This window comes from Gekko japonicus, unplaced genomic scaffold, assembly GCF_001447785.1.
Source record: "Gekko japonicus isolate JY-2015 unplaced genomic scaffold, Gekko_japonicus_V1.1 scaffold651, whole genome shotgun sequence".
Taxonomy (NCBI): Eukaryota; Metazoa; Chordata; class Lepidosauria; order Squamata; family Gekkonidae; genus Gekko; species Gekko japonicus.
This window is the reverse complement of record NW_015161970.1, coordinates 709,092-726,424: the sequence shown is the minus strand read 5'-3', so window position 1 is coordinate 726,424 and position 17,333 is coordinate 709,092. Positions and strand designations below refer to the sequence as shown.

General features: G+C 48.0%; 1 protein-coding gene across 3 annotated transcripts in view; it reads left to right on the top strand.

Moving 5' to 3' along the window:
* Window positions 1-17,333, top strand: part of PDGFD (platelet derived growth factor D) — a 223,542-nt gene that overhangs the window by 184,448 nt on the left and 21,761 nt on the right. For 2 of the 3 annotated variants that reach the window (XM_015429664.1, XM_015429663.1), the window contains exon 4: window positions 13,000-13,059. The exons of the other annotated variant lie outside the window; for it this stretch is intronic. In XM_015429664.1, coding sequence (XP_015285150.1) covers window positions 13,000-13,059 — 60 coding nt within the window. The remainder of the gene's footprint in view (window positions 1-12,999; window positions 13,060-17,333) is intronic. 3 annotated transcript variants of the gene reach the window in all.

The window sequence follows — 17,333 nt, the reverse complement described above, 5'->3', positions numbered from 1 at the left end:
CGACTGGCTGCCCAACATCAGATAGAGCTGGGTGTCATCCGCATATTGATGACACCCAAGCCCAAACCTCCGGACAATCTGGGCAAGGGGGCGCATATAGATGTTAAATAACATCGGGGACAGTACCGCCCCCTGAGGCACCTCGCACTCAAGCAGATGCCTCCAGGACTGCTGTTCCCCTATCACCACCCTTTGTCCCCGACCTTGCAAGAACGAGGCAAGCCATTGAAGGGTGAGCCCCTGAATCCCCACGTCGGCAAGGCGGCGGGCCAGCAGCTGATGGTCGACTGTATCAAAAGCAGCCGACAGATCTAACAACAGCAATGCCACCACACCGCCTTGATCCAGATGCCTATGGAGGTCGTCAGTCAGGGCGACCAAAGCTGTCTCCGTCCCATGACCCGGGCAAAAACTGGACTGGAAGGGATCTAGGACTGAAGCATCCTCCAAAAAGCCCTGTAGCTGTGACACCACCGCCCTCTCTATAACTTTGCCCAAATAGGGCAAATTGAACACCGGCCAATAGTTGGCCAATTCAGCCGGGTCCAAAGATGGCTTTTTCAAGAGAGGGCGGACCATCGCCTCCTTAAGTGCTCCGGGGAACCGTCCTTCCAAAAGGGACTTGTTGATAATCTCCCGCAGAGCACCTCGAAACCCCTCATGGCCCACTTTAATGAGCCAGGAGGGGCACGGATCAAGGATGCATGTGGTTGGGCGCACAGATACGAGCAATCTGTCAACTTTGTCCAGACTGAGTGGGCTAAAATATTCTAAACCTGGAACCAAAGGCGTGCAAGGGGCCTCAAGTTCACTTACTGTCTCAATTGTGGCCGGGAGGTCGCAGCGAAGCGCCAAGACTTTATCTGCAAAATAGCTCGCAAAAGCCTCGCAGCCAATGTCCAATTCCCTATCGTTTCGCCCGCCCTGGGGCAGGTCTGTCAGAGACCGAATCGTACTAAATAATTGGGCCTGGTGTGAGCTAGCAGATGCAATGGAGGCCGCATAGAACTCTTTCTTCACGGCCTTCACTGCCATCTCATAGGCCTTCATAAGCGTCCTATAGGATGTTCTTGATGCTTTGTCGCGAGCACGCCGCCACCGTCTCTCTAGTCGTCTCAGCAACTCCTGGGTATACCAGGGTGTGTGCCTAGAGCGAGTGCGGAGAGGACGCCTGGGAGCGATCTCGTCAATGGCAGCGGAGAGCCGGACATGCCAGTCCTCCACTAGCTCATCCAACGAGCCGCCAGGGGGCCTTGGATCCCGCATCGCAATCTGGAGCCGCAACGGGTCCATTTGACTCCGCGGGCAAGCATAAATCTGCTCACCACCCTCAAAGGGTTGGGGTGGTACATTCAGACGGGCCTTCAAGGTCAGGTGGTCCGACCATGGCACTGCCTCAGCAGTGATCCGGTCCACCCTCACTCCCACCGCAAAGATCAAATCGAGCATGTGACCGGCCCGATGAGTGGGGGCCGATACAAATTGCGAAAGCCCCAGTGCCGCCATGGATGACACTAGGTCCGTAGCCTGGCTGGAGGCCGCGTCCTCAGCATGGACGTTGAAATCACCCAGGACAATCAGTCTAGGGTGATCCAACGCCCAGCCTGATACGGCCTCCAGCAGGGACGGCAGACTATTGGCCGGTGCATTAGGCGGTCGGTACACCAGCCAAATCACCAGGGATCCCCAACATGGTAACTGTGAGCACTGTAACCAGGGCTATTTTTGGGCAGGAACGCACAGGAATGGAGTTCCGGCTGGCTCCTGAGTTGGCCATGCCCAGCAGGAACTCATTAGCATAACAGGCCACACCTAACAGCAGAAACTCATTAGGATTGGCCTCATTAGGGGTGTGTGGCCTAACATGCAAAGAAGTTCCTGCTACAAAAAAAGCCCAGGGTTTTGACAACAAAGTAAACAGAATAAGAAGCAAAAGGTGGGTGTGGCTAGACGACCACACTTCTGGGAGTGTGGCCTAATATGCTAATGAGCTGATCTGTCATGGGTGTGGCCTATTATGCTAATGAGTTCCTTCTGTTGGGTGTGGCCTATTATGCTAATGAGTTCCTGCTGGGCTTTTTGTACAAAAAAAGCCCTGACTGTAACACCCACTGACACCTTTCCTTGCACCCACCGATAAGGATAAGGTGTGGTGGGGCTTTTGTCCAGCAAGGCTTCTGATTGGCTGTTGGAGATTTGATTCATTGTCAGGTGTGTTTTTTTAATGTTGCTTTAGCATCTGCTGCCACCAGAGAGCCAGTTTGGTGTAGTGGTTAGGAGCCCAGACTCTAATCTGGGAGAACCGGGTTTGAATCCCCACGCCTCCACATGCAGCTGCTGGTGTGACCTCGGGTCTTTCAGAGCTGTTCTCTCAGGAGCAGTTCTCAAGAGAGCTCTCTCAGCCCCACATACCTGACAGGGTGTCTGTTGTGGTGGGGTGGGGAAGGGAAAGAAGATTGTCACTCTGAGACTCCTTCAGGTAGTGAAGGGCAGGGTATAAATCCAATCTCTTCTTCTTCAGAGCACAAGAATCTTCACTCTGTGACTGAAGGAGAGCTGTAGCAGCCATTTTGTGGCTGGTTCTGCCTCTTGTGGCAGCCATTTTGTAGCTGCACCCACCACACTGTGTCAGAATTCTAAAAGTACCCATGGGCTCAAAAGTGTAGAGACCCCTGCTCTAGGCAGCCCACAGCTACCACCATTTGGGCAACTGCACTCTGGCTCCAAATTTGGCCACCAATTTTGTTGGCGTCATTTATCTTTTCTTCCCTGTGCCCTGTCCCAGAACAGACGAGGGGTGGACTGATGCTGCTCATCACCCAGGATGTTCCCCCACAATCCTCCCAACCATACAATGAAGATGGAACAGCCCTTCCTTGTATGAGGCTTGAGGGGGCCTGGCCAACTCGCCCTGCCTATCATGAGCAACACGCCCTATTTTTGCCAACTCTAGTTATAGCCTAACTAGTTCAAGGACCAGCCTTATTTATCCCAACCCTCCTGTAAACAACACACAACCGGGGGGGTGGACCAATCCTTAAAATGCTAGTCACGAGAGAGCAGAAATTCCTGCTTGTCCCCGAAGTCACCAGCTAACCAAATGTTGCCCCCAGGGAGAGGGAGTGGGCTAATTGCACAAATGTTATGCCTTTGTGGGGACGATGTAGCTACAATACCCACGAGTGACATATAGACACTCTAGCATTTTACAAAAACTCTGTGGTATGGTAAGTGCTGAGTGTCCACAGACATCACCTCTGCTTTTTAGGCCCTGCCTCCAACTTCTCCGGGTGGTTTTCGGCTGCAACCCTAGGAAGGTGGGGAAATGGCACACATGTAGCCACCCCCTGTAGGCTGGGCATAGGGTTGTCAGCTCCAAGTTGGGAAATATCTGGAGATTTTGGGGGCAGGTTTTGGGGAGGGGAGGGACTTCAATAACACCATACAGTCCATCTTCCAAAGCAGCCATTTTCTCCTGGTGAACTGATCTCTGTTGCCTGGAGTTCAGTTATAATCCCAGGAGCTCTCCAGCCACCACTTGGAGGTTGCCAACCCTGGCTGGGGAATTAACGAACCTGTCCAATCCAATCATGTTCTTCATTTGCATTTATAAGGGGCCAGAACAACAGCCTTTGTGAATGAACTTGCCTTATGTCCAGACCACAGCACTCCCGTGGCCATATCACAGTCTGCATAGCAAGCTTTCCTCAGTTTTGAAAATATCATAGAGCTATGCTGATTAAGAAACCCAGTCCCACCTTCCTTAGGCACATGGAACAACTTTCAGAGATCTTGGGATCCAGTCTGTATAGCCACACAGAGGATTTATGGTCCCAGGCTGATGTGACGCTCTCACCCTCGGACATCCCAACAACAGTAACAATCACCGAGCACAGCCATTAGTTAAAAGTAAGAAGCCAGTTAGCCTGGCCTTAAGGTACCAACTTTTACTCTCAGTAACTCTCAGAGAGCCTCTGTATACAGTCCATCTTCCAAAGCAGCCATTTTCTCCTGGTGAACTGATCTCTGTTGCCTGGAGTTCAGTTATAATCCCAGGAGCTCTCCAGCCACCACTTGGAGGTTGCCAACCCTGGCTGGGGAATTAACGAACCTGTCCAATCCAATCATGTTCTTCATTTGCATTTATAAGGGGCCAGAACAACAGCCTTTGTGAATGAACTTGCCTTATGTCCAGACCACAGCACTCCCGTGGCCATATCACAGTCTGCATAGCAAGCTTTCCTCAGTTTTGAAAATATCATAGAGCTATGCTGATTAAGAAACCCAGTCCCACCTTCCTTAGGCACATGGAACAACTTTCAGAGATCTTGGGATCCAGTCTGTATAGCCACACAGAGGATTTATGGTCCCAGGCTGACGTGACGCTCTCACCCTCGGACATCCCAACAACAGTAACAATCACCGAGCACAGCCAGTAGTTAAAAGTAGCAAGCCAGCTAGTCTGGCCTTAAGGTACCAACTGTTATTCTCAGTAACTCTCAGAGAGCCTCTGTCAGTAACTGTGCTCTGGAGGCCAGGTCTTGCTGGAACCTTGGTTCCCACCTGTTGGCTGTGGGGTTTCAAGGCTGGGGTTGCTTGCCAGTGCCGCAGTTCATTTTTTCTCAGGATTGTGCCACCGCTTCAGACAGGCTTGGTGGTGACTTCATGGCTATCTCATCTTCATGGATACCCAGGTCTGCATTTTGGTACAGATAAAAAGTATCAGACCCATTTCAGAATCTGGATCTGTCCTACTGATCAGGACTATGACATACAGATACGTTTGCCAGACAGCCAGGTGGGCTGTAGATTCCTGTTTTATATGTACTCGGTGGCAAACCAGATTGTTGCTACGTAATATGTGAAGCACCCTGACCTAGATGGCCCAGGCTAGCCTGATCTTGTCAGATCTCAGAAGTTAAGCAGGGTTGGCCTTGGCTAATATTTGGATTGGAGACCACCAAGGAAGTCCAGGGTCACAACACAGAAGAACCGCCCACCCAGTGGTTTGAAAGCAGCTAACTGAAATGCGAGTAGATAAATGGGTACCTACCGTTAGTAGGGTGGGGGGCACCCTCCTCAGGTGTGGTGGAGAAGGCGGCGGCGGCGGCAGCAGCGAGACATCAGCTCCAGTGGAGTGCCGGAGACGGCGTGGCGATGCGACGGCAGCGGCAAGCAAGCAGGGCCAGAGGGGCGATCCCTGGTGGCCGGCAGAGGAAAGAAACATCAAGCGACTGTCGTCAAAAGGGCGCGCGATGACGTCGAGCACGGGCACAGCGAAGCCGGAAAAGACGTTGCTGAGGCCGGAGATACTATGACATACAGATACATTTGCCAGACAGCCAGGTGGGCTGTAGATTCCTGTTTTATATGTACTCGGTGGCAAACCAGATTGTTGCTGCGTAATATGTGAAGCACCCTCACCTAGATGGCCCAGGCTAGCCTGATCTTGTCAGATCTCAGAAGTTAAGTAGGGTTGGCCTTGGCTAATATTTGGATTGGAGACCACCAAGGAATTCCAGGGTCACAACACAGAAGAAGGAAATGGCAAACCACCTCTTTTTGTCTTGCCTTGAAAACCCTACAAGATCACACGGGCCAGATAACGCCGGGGGGGGCCTGGCTGTTTGCCCCAGAGCAAAATAAAGCACGGTAGTCTGATCACACAGTCCTCCTGAGTCTCTGTGCTTAGGCTGTTAGCTGGCAATCACACGGCGATGTTGCAGTGTGGCAAAGAAACGGCGCAGCGCGATCACACAAGCGTTTTGCATTTGTGCGCATGCACTTACGAAAAACATCCGGTTTGCGATGGGACGTGGACGGGCGCCGGATGCCACGGGATACTAGTGCTCCCGCGTTCAGACGCCCACCTGTGCCACACATTTTCCAAATACTAGTGCACTTTACTTGGTACTTTTTAACTCCACATCTTCAGAGATGTGGTGTGATCGTCCCCCGAAAATCCACCCAACATTCGTGCCTTTCACGTGGCAAATTCTCCGTGTGACTGGGGCCTATGTGAAACTATTCATTACTGTGGGGATCTGGTTGCATAGGCTATATTCAAAATGGGGACAGGGGAATGCTGCTAATTAAAAGTCCACATTTCCAGCTCTCTGGAAGCTCATGTGCAAACTGTGAAAAACATGTAAATCCAATTTGGATTCAGTCAGTAGCATGATAATGTGTTGCTTTCAGTCTTAGGAAAGCTAGGATGTGAGTTATGCTGCTGTTGTTTGTTAGCGTCTGCAAGCCGGATCTGCGGCTGGCAGTGTAAAATGAAAAGTGGGTTCGGGTGGAAAGCCCATCAGAAGCTCTGAGTGACTGAAGCTGCATTAAAAGATAGTGAAATGAATCACTTTGCAACGAACAGCAGATGGAGCATTTAGAGCCATTGCATAGATGGAACGAGTGAGCTTCCAGAACCAAGGAGCCGGTAGAAAACCTGAATCATTTCCATCCATTCGGAATCCTGAACAGGTGTTGCCTTTCTCTTGGGAGCTAAACATATTCTTGGCCTGCGTTTTCTAGCTAAATATCCAGGGGTTTAAAAATAGTAAAGCCCGACTGAGAAGGAAAAGAAAGAAAAGGAGACAGACTGGCTGATACTGTATCAGCCTTCATTCATCGGATTCCTTTTTCACCCTCCTAGCAAGTAATTGCATATTGTTACAGTTGTGCCAAGGGAGGAGATGACCTTTTCTCTAGGCTTCTTTTAAATGGCAAATTGCAAAAGATGTTCCTTTCATGGGCATTAATAAATAGAAGATGTTTGCCTGAATGAGCATTGATGGCTAATAGCTGCAGGGGGCAGGGCACCTGCTTGTGCTGGAGGCTTGAAAGTCTCCAGCAAAGGAGGCAGATGCCTGAATGGTAGGTAAGAAGGAACCCTGCAAAAAGGAGGACCCCCAGAGCTGCTGTTGCTTAGTTGCTTATAAGGGACGAGTTGTAGTTTAATGGTAGAGCATCTGCTTGGCATGTAGAAGGTCACAGGTTCAATCCCTGGTATCTCCAGTTGACTAAGTAGGAGGTGATGTGAAAGACCTTTCCCTGAGACCTTGGAGAACCTCTGCCAGTCTGATTAGACAATACTGACCTTGATGGACTGATGGTCTGATTCAGTATAAGGTGGCTTTGTATGTGCTCATGTATTTGTACAGGATCACCATGTTGCAGTTCGAGGCAGTACATCTAGCTTAACTTAAATGTCCTAGTGGCCTCTGTCCCTCTTATTGTTGCTTTCTGGAGACAAATTGCTTAAAGGCACTGGGCCTTTTGTTGTTTGACACATGGTACCTTTTATAATTGCTCTCCATAATGTCATGGAGAACCACTGAGTCAGATCAGTCCAGTATTCTGTTCTCACAGGGGCCGACCAGCTGCCTCCAGGAAGCCCCAAAACAGGAAGACTGTGACATCATTCCCCCTGCCTGTGCTCCCCTGCAACTGATACAAAGAGGCATACTACCTCTGATACTCAAGGGAATAGATGTCCATCACTACTAGCAGCCATCATGACCAATGTTCCCTCTATGCTGTGGAGTCGTGTGAGCAAAAATTCTACTTTGTGAGCTACTGGCACTAAAGTTGTGAGCGAAGACTTTGGCTCCTGCATAAATTAGTTTGCTCTGGAGCCCTCCTTCCTGAGCCAAGACAAAAATGTGTGAGCCGGAGGCTAAAAAACTCTGAGCTAGCTCACACTAACTCAGCTTAAAGGGAACACTGATCATGACTAGTAGCCACTGACAGCCCCACTGACAGACCACAATCTTGTACATGTAGGCAGCCTTTCAAACGCCTTAGTCCCACACGATCTGGGCCTTTAAAGGTCATAACCAGCTCTTTGAATTCAGCCCAAAAGTGAATTGGTAGCCACCGTAGTTTTGTTTTTAATCAGAGGTGAATGGTATACTCTGTAATTTATACCCCATTTTAATCTTGAAGCTGCAATTTGAACAAGATGAAACTTCTGAACAAATGTCCCTGATATTGTCTAAACTGTAAAGTGGTGCACATTAGGATAAAAAATCCCAACTTCAAGGATAGGCTAATTGGGTCTGAACTTGCTAAGACTGAGAGGGAAAAAGATCTTGGGATTGTAATGGATAGCTCAATGAAAGTGTCACCCCAGTGTGCTGCAGCAGTGAAAAAGGCAAACTCTGTGTTAGGGATTATTAGGAAAGGGGTTGAGAATAAAATGGCTGATATCATAATGCCCCTGTATAGATCTATGGAGTGGCCTCATCTGGAGTATTATGTACAGTTCTGGTCACTATATCTCAAAAAGGACATTATGGAGCTGGATAAACTACAGAGGAGGGCAACCAAGATGATTAAGGGGGTGGGGCACCTATGACTGGGTGGGTGCCCCGGCCTTGGGCACTCAGCGCCAATTTGCTGTAGCAACCTCAGCAGGGTATAATGACACAGACGGCACCATTTTCTCCAGGGGAACTGATCTCTGCAACCTGAAGAACAGTTGTAATTCTGAGTGATCTCCAGCCTTCACCTGGAGACTGGCAACAATGGTTCTCCAGGAGAAAATGGCTGGTTTGGAGGGTGGAGTCTATGGCAGTGTACCTATCTGAGAGCCCACCCCTCCTCAAACACCACCCTCTCCAGGCTCCACCCCTCAAGTCTCCAGGAATTTCCCAACCTGGAGGTGGCAACCCTATCTCCTTGCCAGCCAACAATCAACATACCATTATCTGTCCCTCTGACTTCAGGTTTCCGACTCCTCCTCCCTCCCTGCTAGGAAAAGTATCTAGGAAAAGTACAGACGTTCTCCACTGTGGGGCCAAAGCAGCTCACATCATTCCTCTCTCCCCCTTTCGATCTACACAACAACCCTGTGAGGTAGGTTAGGCTGAAAGTCTGTGAGTGGTCTGAAATCACCCAATCAGCTTCCACAGGAAGAACCTGGGTCTGGCAGACCCTGCTCTGAAGTGCTAACTGCCACGTCACACTGGCTGTCATGTGGGGTCACCTCAGCAAGGTTTTAATGAAGCTTTTTCAAAGAAGAATGAACATTCCAATCTGTTCGGTATCAAAAATTAAGAGGGAACATTGCAGAAAATGTATGGAATGACACAGAGTCCACCATTTTCTCCAGGGGAACTGATCTCTGCCATCTGGAGAGCAGTTGTAATTCTGAGTGATCTCCAGCCCTCATGTGGAGATTGGCAACAATGGTTCCCAGGAAGAAATGGCTGATTTGGAGGGTGGCGTCTATGGACCCACCCCTCCTCAAACCCCACCCTCTCCAGGCTCCACCCCTCAAATCTCCAGGAATTTCCCAAGCTGGAGTTGGCAACCCTCTCTCCTTCCCAGCCAACCATCAACTGGAGGTGGCAACCTCTGCCCCTCTCACTTCAGCTTTCCATTCCCCCCCACACACAGCCTCTACCTAGGAAAAGTACAGTCTTTTTCCATAGTGGAGACCTAAGCAGGAGAGAAGCAACCTCAGCAGGGTATAATGACACAGAGTCCCCCTCAGTGGCTGTTGCTAGGCAACCCAGCTTGGTTCCGTCAGTGAAAAGACAAAGGCAGGAGGCCTTTTCTAGGCCTACTTTGGCCTTTTTGGGGAACTCATTGTGGCCAGTCCTGAAAAGCAGCCGTTTTCTCCAGGGGAACTGATCTCTGCCATCTAGAGAACAATTTTGAACGGAGTGATCTCCAGCCCCCACATGGAGATTAGCAGCAATGGTTCCCCAGGAGAAAATAACTGCTTTGGAAAGTGGACTCTATGGCATTCTGTTCAGCTGAGGCCTCTCCAGTTGGAAAGTGGATTGAAAGTGGATTATTTAGTGTTGTGATTGCAGCCAAAGAGAACTTTTATTCCCTTTCCCAAAATACTAGAACTCAAGGGCATCCAATGAAGCTGATGGGCAGTGGGCTCAGGACAGACAAAAGGAAATACTACTTCATAAAGAGAGTGATTAAAATGAGGAATTCACTGCCAAAGGATGTAGTGATGGCCACAGGAATACACAGCTTTAAAAGGGGATTAGATAGATTTATGGAGGATGAGTCTATCAATGGCTAGTAGCCATGGTGACTGAAGGGAACCTCCACACTCAGAGGCACTAATCCTCTGAAACCCAGAGCCAGGAGGCAACCTCAGGGGAAGGACTTGGCTTCTATGCCCTGTTGTTGGCTATCCAGAGGACTGGTTGGCCACTATGTGAGGCAGGATGCGGGACTAGATGGAATACTAGTCTGATCCAGCAGATCTCTTCTTATGTTCTTATGCAAAGTCAAGCAGCCCAGGTAGTCTTTCATATTTACTTCAAAGGGCAGAAATACCTCTGTTACTGAATGGTTGGAGGGCAGGTGAGGGTGCTACTTTTTTTTTTTTAAGCCAAGTGGGTCTTGGCCTCATTTGTGGCTGGATGGGAACTACTCAGGGGAAATCATGTTTTCTTTTTTGGCCCGGGGGGGGGGGGGGATATGAAGACAATTTACAGAGAAATACATGACTCAACTCCTGGGCCATCTCTATGTGACGCAGCTCACTTCTGGCAGGGGTACTATTAAAGGCTGCAAATTGCCAATTATTTAGGTTGTTGTTATGTTGTTACCCTCAGAATGTGAGATTTCTGCCTCAGGCACCAAATAGCCTTAGGCTGCCTGTGTCTTCCTCACATTTATTTTTAACAACCTTATACTCAGAAAATTAGTTGGCAAGGCTTTTCTTTACCTAGCAATAAAATGATGGGGTAAATACAGAAGCCTGTTAGGGAAATATGGCAGCAAATGTAGCTCTTCCTGTTCTGGTGCTGCCGTACAGGCCATCCTCAGAAATACTCAGATCTCTCCCTGAAAAATTAATTGGGGGGAGAGCAGAAAAGTGAGGAATTAACTCCTATTCTTTTGAATAAAAGCAAGGCAACACTGTGGCAGACAGAGCATAGACATGTACCCCAGCCACACATGAGCCATGAAGAGCAATGACCCGACCAATGGGATCTAAGAGGGGGAGGTAAAATCACATAGGTGTTTAGGGTTGAGTGTTAGAGGCTGAAAACTGTCAGTGAGAGAGAAGGGTTAGGGGAGCGGTAGCACAGTGGGTATATCCCACTGTCTTAACATCCGAACTGTGTTAGTTCGAGCCCCGCGCTGGTGTGAGCAGCCAGCCTGTTGTCCCCAGCTCATCGTCCACCCAGCGATTCGAAAGCTTCGGCGAGTAGATAAAATGGGAACCACTCCTTAGAGAGGGTGGGCACACCAATCTCCCTTGTGGGAGGGTGTTAGCTGACGGTCGGGACGTCCTGGTCGAGGTTCAGAAAAGGCGGAAGAACTTCTTGCCGACAAAAATCCATGCAGTGGATGTTTCCGGCCAGGCGGTGGCAGTGTGGCGATTTGACATACGGGTCCTGAAGCCTGGTCGACCAGCAGCCGTTCAGAAAATGACAGAGCCAAGCCAGAAGACGTTTACACTGTGCAGTGACAGCGTGTGCAATTAAATGAATATATGTTGTCTTCCCTATCCCCTATGAACATTGTTAGTCTTAAATGTGTAACTGTACATCGCTTTGAGCCCACTGGGGAAAGCGATTAATAAACTGAAAGTATTATTATTATTAGGTTAACAGAAGTAGGGTTGGCAGCTCTAGGTTGGGAAGTAACTGGAGATTTTGGGGGTGGAGTCTGAGGAGGGTGGGGTTTGGGGTTGACAGGCCTCAGCTGGATATAATGCCAGAGACCACCCTCCAAAGCAGCCATTTTCTTCAGGTGAACATATCTCTGTCGCCTGGGATTCAGTTGTACTCCCAGGAGATCTGCAGCCACTACCTGGAGATTGGCAACCCTAAACAGAAGTGTAAATGAAGGCTCTGTGGAGAATAACAGATCTCTGGTTGTTTCCCTGGAGTATACAGCCGTGTTGCTGGGTCTGGTGCATATAACACATTGTGCTTTCACACAGATGGAATAATGTGTTTTCAATCTGCTTTCAGTGCACTTTAGCAATTCGTAAGTGAATTTTGCCACTTAACACAGTAAAATCCAGTTGCAAAGTGCACTGAAAGTGGATTGAAAGTACATTGTTCAGCATGTGTGAAAGCTCCAGAAGAGTTTTAAATCTGTCTGAGAAAAGGCTTTCCATAGGCCTGTACTATTTGAAATCTAACATCCCACAACTGTTCTGTCAAGCCACAGCTAACTTCTGAACTGTGGGTTCAGAAATGCCTGGCGATTTGGGGGGTGCAGCCTGAGGATGGTGGGGCTTGGGGAGGGGAGGGACTTCAGTGAGGTATAATGCCACAGAGACCACCTCCCAGAATGGCCGTTTTCTCCAGCTGGTGAACTGATCTCTGTAGCTAACCACCTGGAAGTTGGCAACCCTACACATAGGTTTTCAAGTCAAGAGATGGACAGAGGTGGTGTGCCATTGTCTGGATTTGCATAGTAACCATTGGCGGTCTCCCACCCGAGTTCTAACTGGGGCCAACCCTGCTTGGCTTACGAGATCTTGTAAGGTAGGACTAGCCTGGACCATCCAGGGCAGGACCACCGCTCCCAGTTGAATGTTAATATTTACCTCAGTTGTGTGTTTCTTTCAGAATAAACTTTGTTCATGTTCACTTTAAAAGGAAACCATCTTGTTCCTCTCTGCTTACCTCCTTGTCCCTCAGGTATTGATCCAGAGTTGGGCTGCTTTACACCTAGGCCCAAATTCTATTCCCTTGAACTGTTTTTTATTATTGTTATTTCCTGCCGGGAAACCCCAGCACAGTGTGGTAGGCAGGAAACTGTGTGATGGTGGGAAAATCCTGTCAGGTGGTGTCTAGCCTTCAGGAACTCCATCACAAACATGTTGTCTATGTTCATGTGAACCCAACGGACCAAAATTCTGTACACAAATTTCAGTAATGGAACAAATTTTTTGTTGTGGACTAAAATGGCCAACAGCCACATAACTCCTCCTCCTTTAAAGAGGTCCATATGAGTGTTTTGCAACTGTGGTATCTTTCTTTGTGCTTCTTTTTTGATCTCCAGGATGATCTGCAGCCTGCCGCATCTGAAACCAACTGGGAATCAGTCACAAGCCCTGTCTTGGTAAGTCATGTACTGGCTGTTTCGTGTGGGAAAGCAACCTGGAGTTAAGCTCAATTCCCTAATGAGGGAAATACCGAGAATACCACCAGGGAGTGACACACATCTCCCAAAATCAGCCCCAGAGACCTTTCCAGTAATGCCCTGGCTTGTTTGAGAAATGGTGAGTAGGCTGGGAGAGTTTGGACTGGCTTCTCTGCAAGACAGACTAGCTAGGCATTAGGAATGTTTGGACATGCCCCTTTAGGGTTGCCCAGGGCTTTTTTTGTAGAAAAAACCCAGCAGGAACTTATCAGCATAATAGGCCACACCCAACAACAGAAACTCATTAGCATATTATGCCACACCCCTGACAGTGTGGCTCATTAGCATATCAGGCAACACCTCCAAGGGCAACTTCCCTTGGCTTGCCAGGGCACACACACCCCCTTGAAGGGAAGGCAGTTGGAGGGGAGGGGAGGGGAGGGGAGGCAGTTTACTGCCTTCCCTTGGCTTGCCCAGGCAAGCCAGCCCTTGGGCAGACCAGGGAAGGCATGGGGAGGCATTGAAATGCCTCCCCGATCCTTCCAGGGGCCCCCTGGCCCACCCTAGAGTCGCCGGGGGGATTGCTCTCCAGGCCTTCCCTCTGTAGCCACACACACAGAGGTTTTGGTTGTAGTGGGCATGGTCAACTCCGAAGCCAGCCGGAACTCCGTTCCTGCCCCAAAATAGCCCTGCTTACAACAGGTAGGTTTTCTGACTGGATGAATGTACTCAGAACTCTAGAGAATCATGAAGACAGCATGGAACATAAGAGGGCAATGTTGTATTGGATAACAAGAAAGTCAAATAAAAACACTGTGGATCAGCAACTTGAGGAACAGATGAGAAAAAAATGCAGTACTATTTTGAAGTACTGAATAGTGGCGTCGGCTCCTATGCAAAGGCCTGGTGGAAGAGCTCCGTCTTACAGGCCCTGCGGAACTGCGCCAGGTCCCCCAGGGCCCGGATCTTCTCTTGGAAGCTCGTTCCACCAGACAGGAGCCGCCGCCGAGAAAGCCCTGGCCCTGGTTGCAGCCAACTTGTTGTCCTTGGGGCCTGGAACCACCAATAGGTGCTGCACCCCCAACCGTAGGGCTCTTGGGGGAACATATGGGGAAGGGCGGTCCCTTAGGGACGCTGGACCCTGGCCATCAAGGGCTTTATAGGTAAGAACCAGCACTTTGAAGCGAATCCGGTACACAATAGGCAGCCAGTGCAGTGCCTTCAGCACAGGTTGGATGTGGTCCCGTCTAGTGAGACCCATCAACAGCCTGGCCGCCGCATTCTGCACCAGCTGCAGCTTCTGGATGTGCGACAAAGGCAGCTCCATGTAGATTATTCCTGATTTATTTATTACTGGTATTCCTGATTTATTTATTACTGGTATTCCTGATTTATTTATTACTGGTATTCCTGATTTATTTATTACTGGTATTCCTGATTTATTTATTACTGGTATTCCTGATTTATTTATTACTGGTATTCCTGATTTATTTATTACTGGTATTCCTGATTTATTTATTACTGGTATTCCTGATTTATTTATTACTGGTATTCCTGATTTATTTATTACTGGTATTCCTGATTTATTTATTACTGGTATTCCTGATTTATTTATTACTGGTATTCCTGATTTATTTATTACTGGTATTCCTGATTTATTTATTACTGGTATTCCTGATTTATTTATTACTGGTATTCCTGATTTATTTATTACTGGTATTCCTGATTTATTTATTACTGGTATTCCTGATTTATTTATTACTTTTTAAATACTATATATGCATTGTACAGCATTATTAGACCATCTGTATGTAATTGGTGCAGAAATATTGATTTTATTAGGAGAAAATCAGCACAAGGAAACAGAAAAGGTTCCTGATTTATTTATTACTTTTTAAATACCATTTATGCATTGTACAGCATTATTAGAACATCTGTATGTAATTGGTGCAGAAATAACATTCGAAGTGTATTGATTTTATTAGGCGAAAATCAGCACAAGGAAACAGAAAAGAGTGTGAAAGCTTGCACAAAAGAAGAAGCAAAATTTAAATGGGGATTTTTTTTTTAGCTGAACCTATAAAAATGAGAAATTTGATATCATCCCTGCTGGGCAACATGCCTGAAGAACCTAAGTGCTATGGTTGCCATCTCCAGGTTGGGAAATTCCTGGAGATTTAGGAGGTAGAGCCTGGGGAGGGCGGAATTTGGGGAAGGAAGGACGTCAGCAGGTTATAACACCATAGAGTCCACCCTCCAAAGCAGCCACTTTCTCCAGGGAAACGGTTATCTTTAATATGGGGATCAGTTATCATTCTGGGAGATCACCAGTCTGCACCTGGAGGATGGGAATCCTACTAAGTGTCAATAGGCAGCTGCAACATGTACTGAGGAGTGTCGCCCTTCTGAGAAGATCGATTTCACTGGACTTAGAAGGGTCGATTTCACTGGACTTAGAAGGGTGTACCTCTCTTTAGGATTGCAGTGTGTATTACCTTATTTGCTCACCCGCGGGCCTGGAGGATGGGAATCCTACTAAGTGTCAGCTGCAACATGTACTAAGGAGTGTCGCCCTTCTGAGAAGATCAGTTTCACTGGACTTAGAAAAGTGTACCTCTGTTTAGGATTGCACTGTGTATTACCTTATTTGCTCACCCCCTCCAAGGGGTTGGCAAAATTGAGTCTAATTCCTGTTTCCAGGCCCATAGCCAGGATTTTGTGGCTTGTGGGACAATTTTTATTTTCTGGTGCGGCTGAAGTTCTCAGTGCAGAAAGAAAAGGAGGGTAGAAGTTGAAGAGAGTTTTGAGGCAGTCTCTTCTCTCTCTGAGTCTTTTCAAGCTGTCTATTCTACATCGATGTTATTAACCAGTGAGGATTGTGAGGCACTCCAAAAGGATCCTGGCCCCACTGGTGGACCTCTACCAGGATAGATCATTAACTGCAAGCTGTCAGCCACTTTAGATGACAGCTCTCAGCTGCTGCAAGTTAATCACATCTGCCAGCCTAAGAAACAGTTCTGATAACAAACCTCCAGGTGGGGGTGATGACTTCTACAGTCAAGAAAGCTAACACTTAGGCAGAAAAACTCTCTCAAGGAAGACCAGTTTCTTGACACAGAGTTAGAAGGAATCCTAGTAAAAAGTAAAGTATAGGTAAAGGTTTATCTTCCTCGAAAGCCAGTCGAATCCGACTCTAGGTGGCGGTGCTCATCTCCGTTTCCAAGCCAAAGATCTAGCGCTGTCTGAAGATGTTTCTGTGGTCATGTGGCCAGCATGACTAAATGGCGAGGCGCGTGGAATGTTGTCACCTTCCCACTAAAGTAGTACCTATTTATCTACTTGCAATTTCTTGCTTTCGAACTGCTTGGTTGGCAGGAGCTGGGGCCAGAGATGGGAAGCTCACTCTGTCACGCAGCAGTAGGGTCTCGAACTGCCGAGCTACCGACCTTCCAGTCTGCAGTTCAGTGTCTTAACCTCTGAGCCACCGCAGGCCTAGAACAGATCCCAGAGGTCACCTACTCCGACACCCTTGCTCAGTGCGGGAATTAGTCAACTACAGCACTCCACTCTGCTTAAAGGAGCACATGCCTTTAAAAAATGTTTTTAAATGATGGGGGGAAATTACATGAGAAATTCTTGTGGGGCTGTGCCTTTAAGAAAAGGAGCAGAGCCCCCAAGAAGCCCCACCATAGCTACGGGCCTGCCTGTGTTACCTCAAGGAGTGATTCTGGGAAAGGCCTGGTCAGTGCTGCCCTTGTGGCCCAAACATTGCATCCAACAACTGGGTAAACGATACCACCAGTCAAAATGGGCTTCCACTATGCAATTCCCATCCCCACATGTATATATGAACCCTGTACTTCATGTTCTGTAACTTCTGTTGAATGGCTGGATAAGCTTCAGTTATGTCTTGTTTAAGTTTTCTATTTTGTTTTTACATGAGGCCACTTGCATATATAAGTAACCATGAAACAACCATTGGCTTTTAAAAAAACCTAAGATACTGTGTTATTTTCTTAAAAGTGTAATCTCATTCTGAATTCTTTTCTCTGCTATCTCTCTCTGAAGAATAAGAACATTGCTAGTGCCTCGGCCTTCAATGTTTCCTATACAAGTAAAAACCTACTGAATATTGTTGAATAGTAACAGAGAGGCGGATTGTGTGGGAAGTCAAGTGTTGTCTCATTGTACCATTTTTCTTTTTGAGCCACAGTTTACTTGGTGAAAGCTTTTCTGTGGGTCAAATGACAATT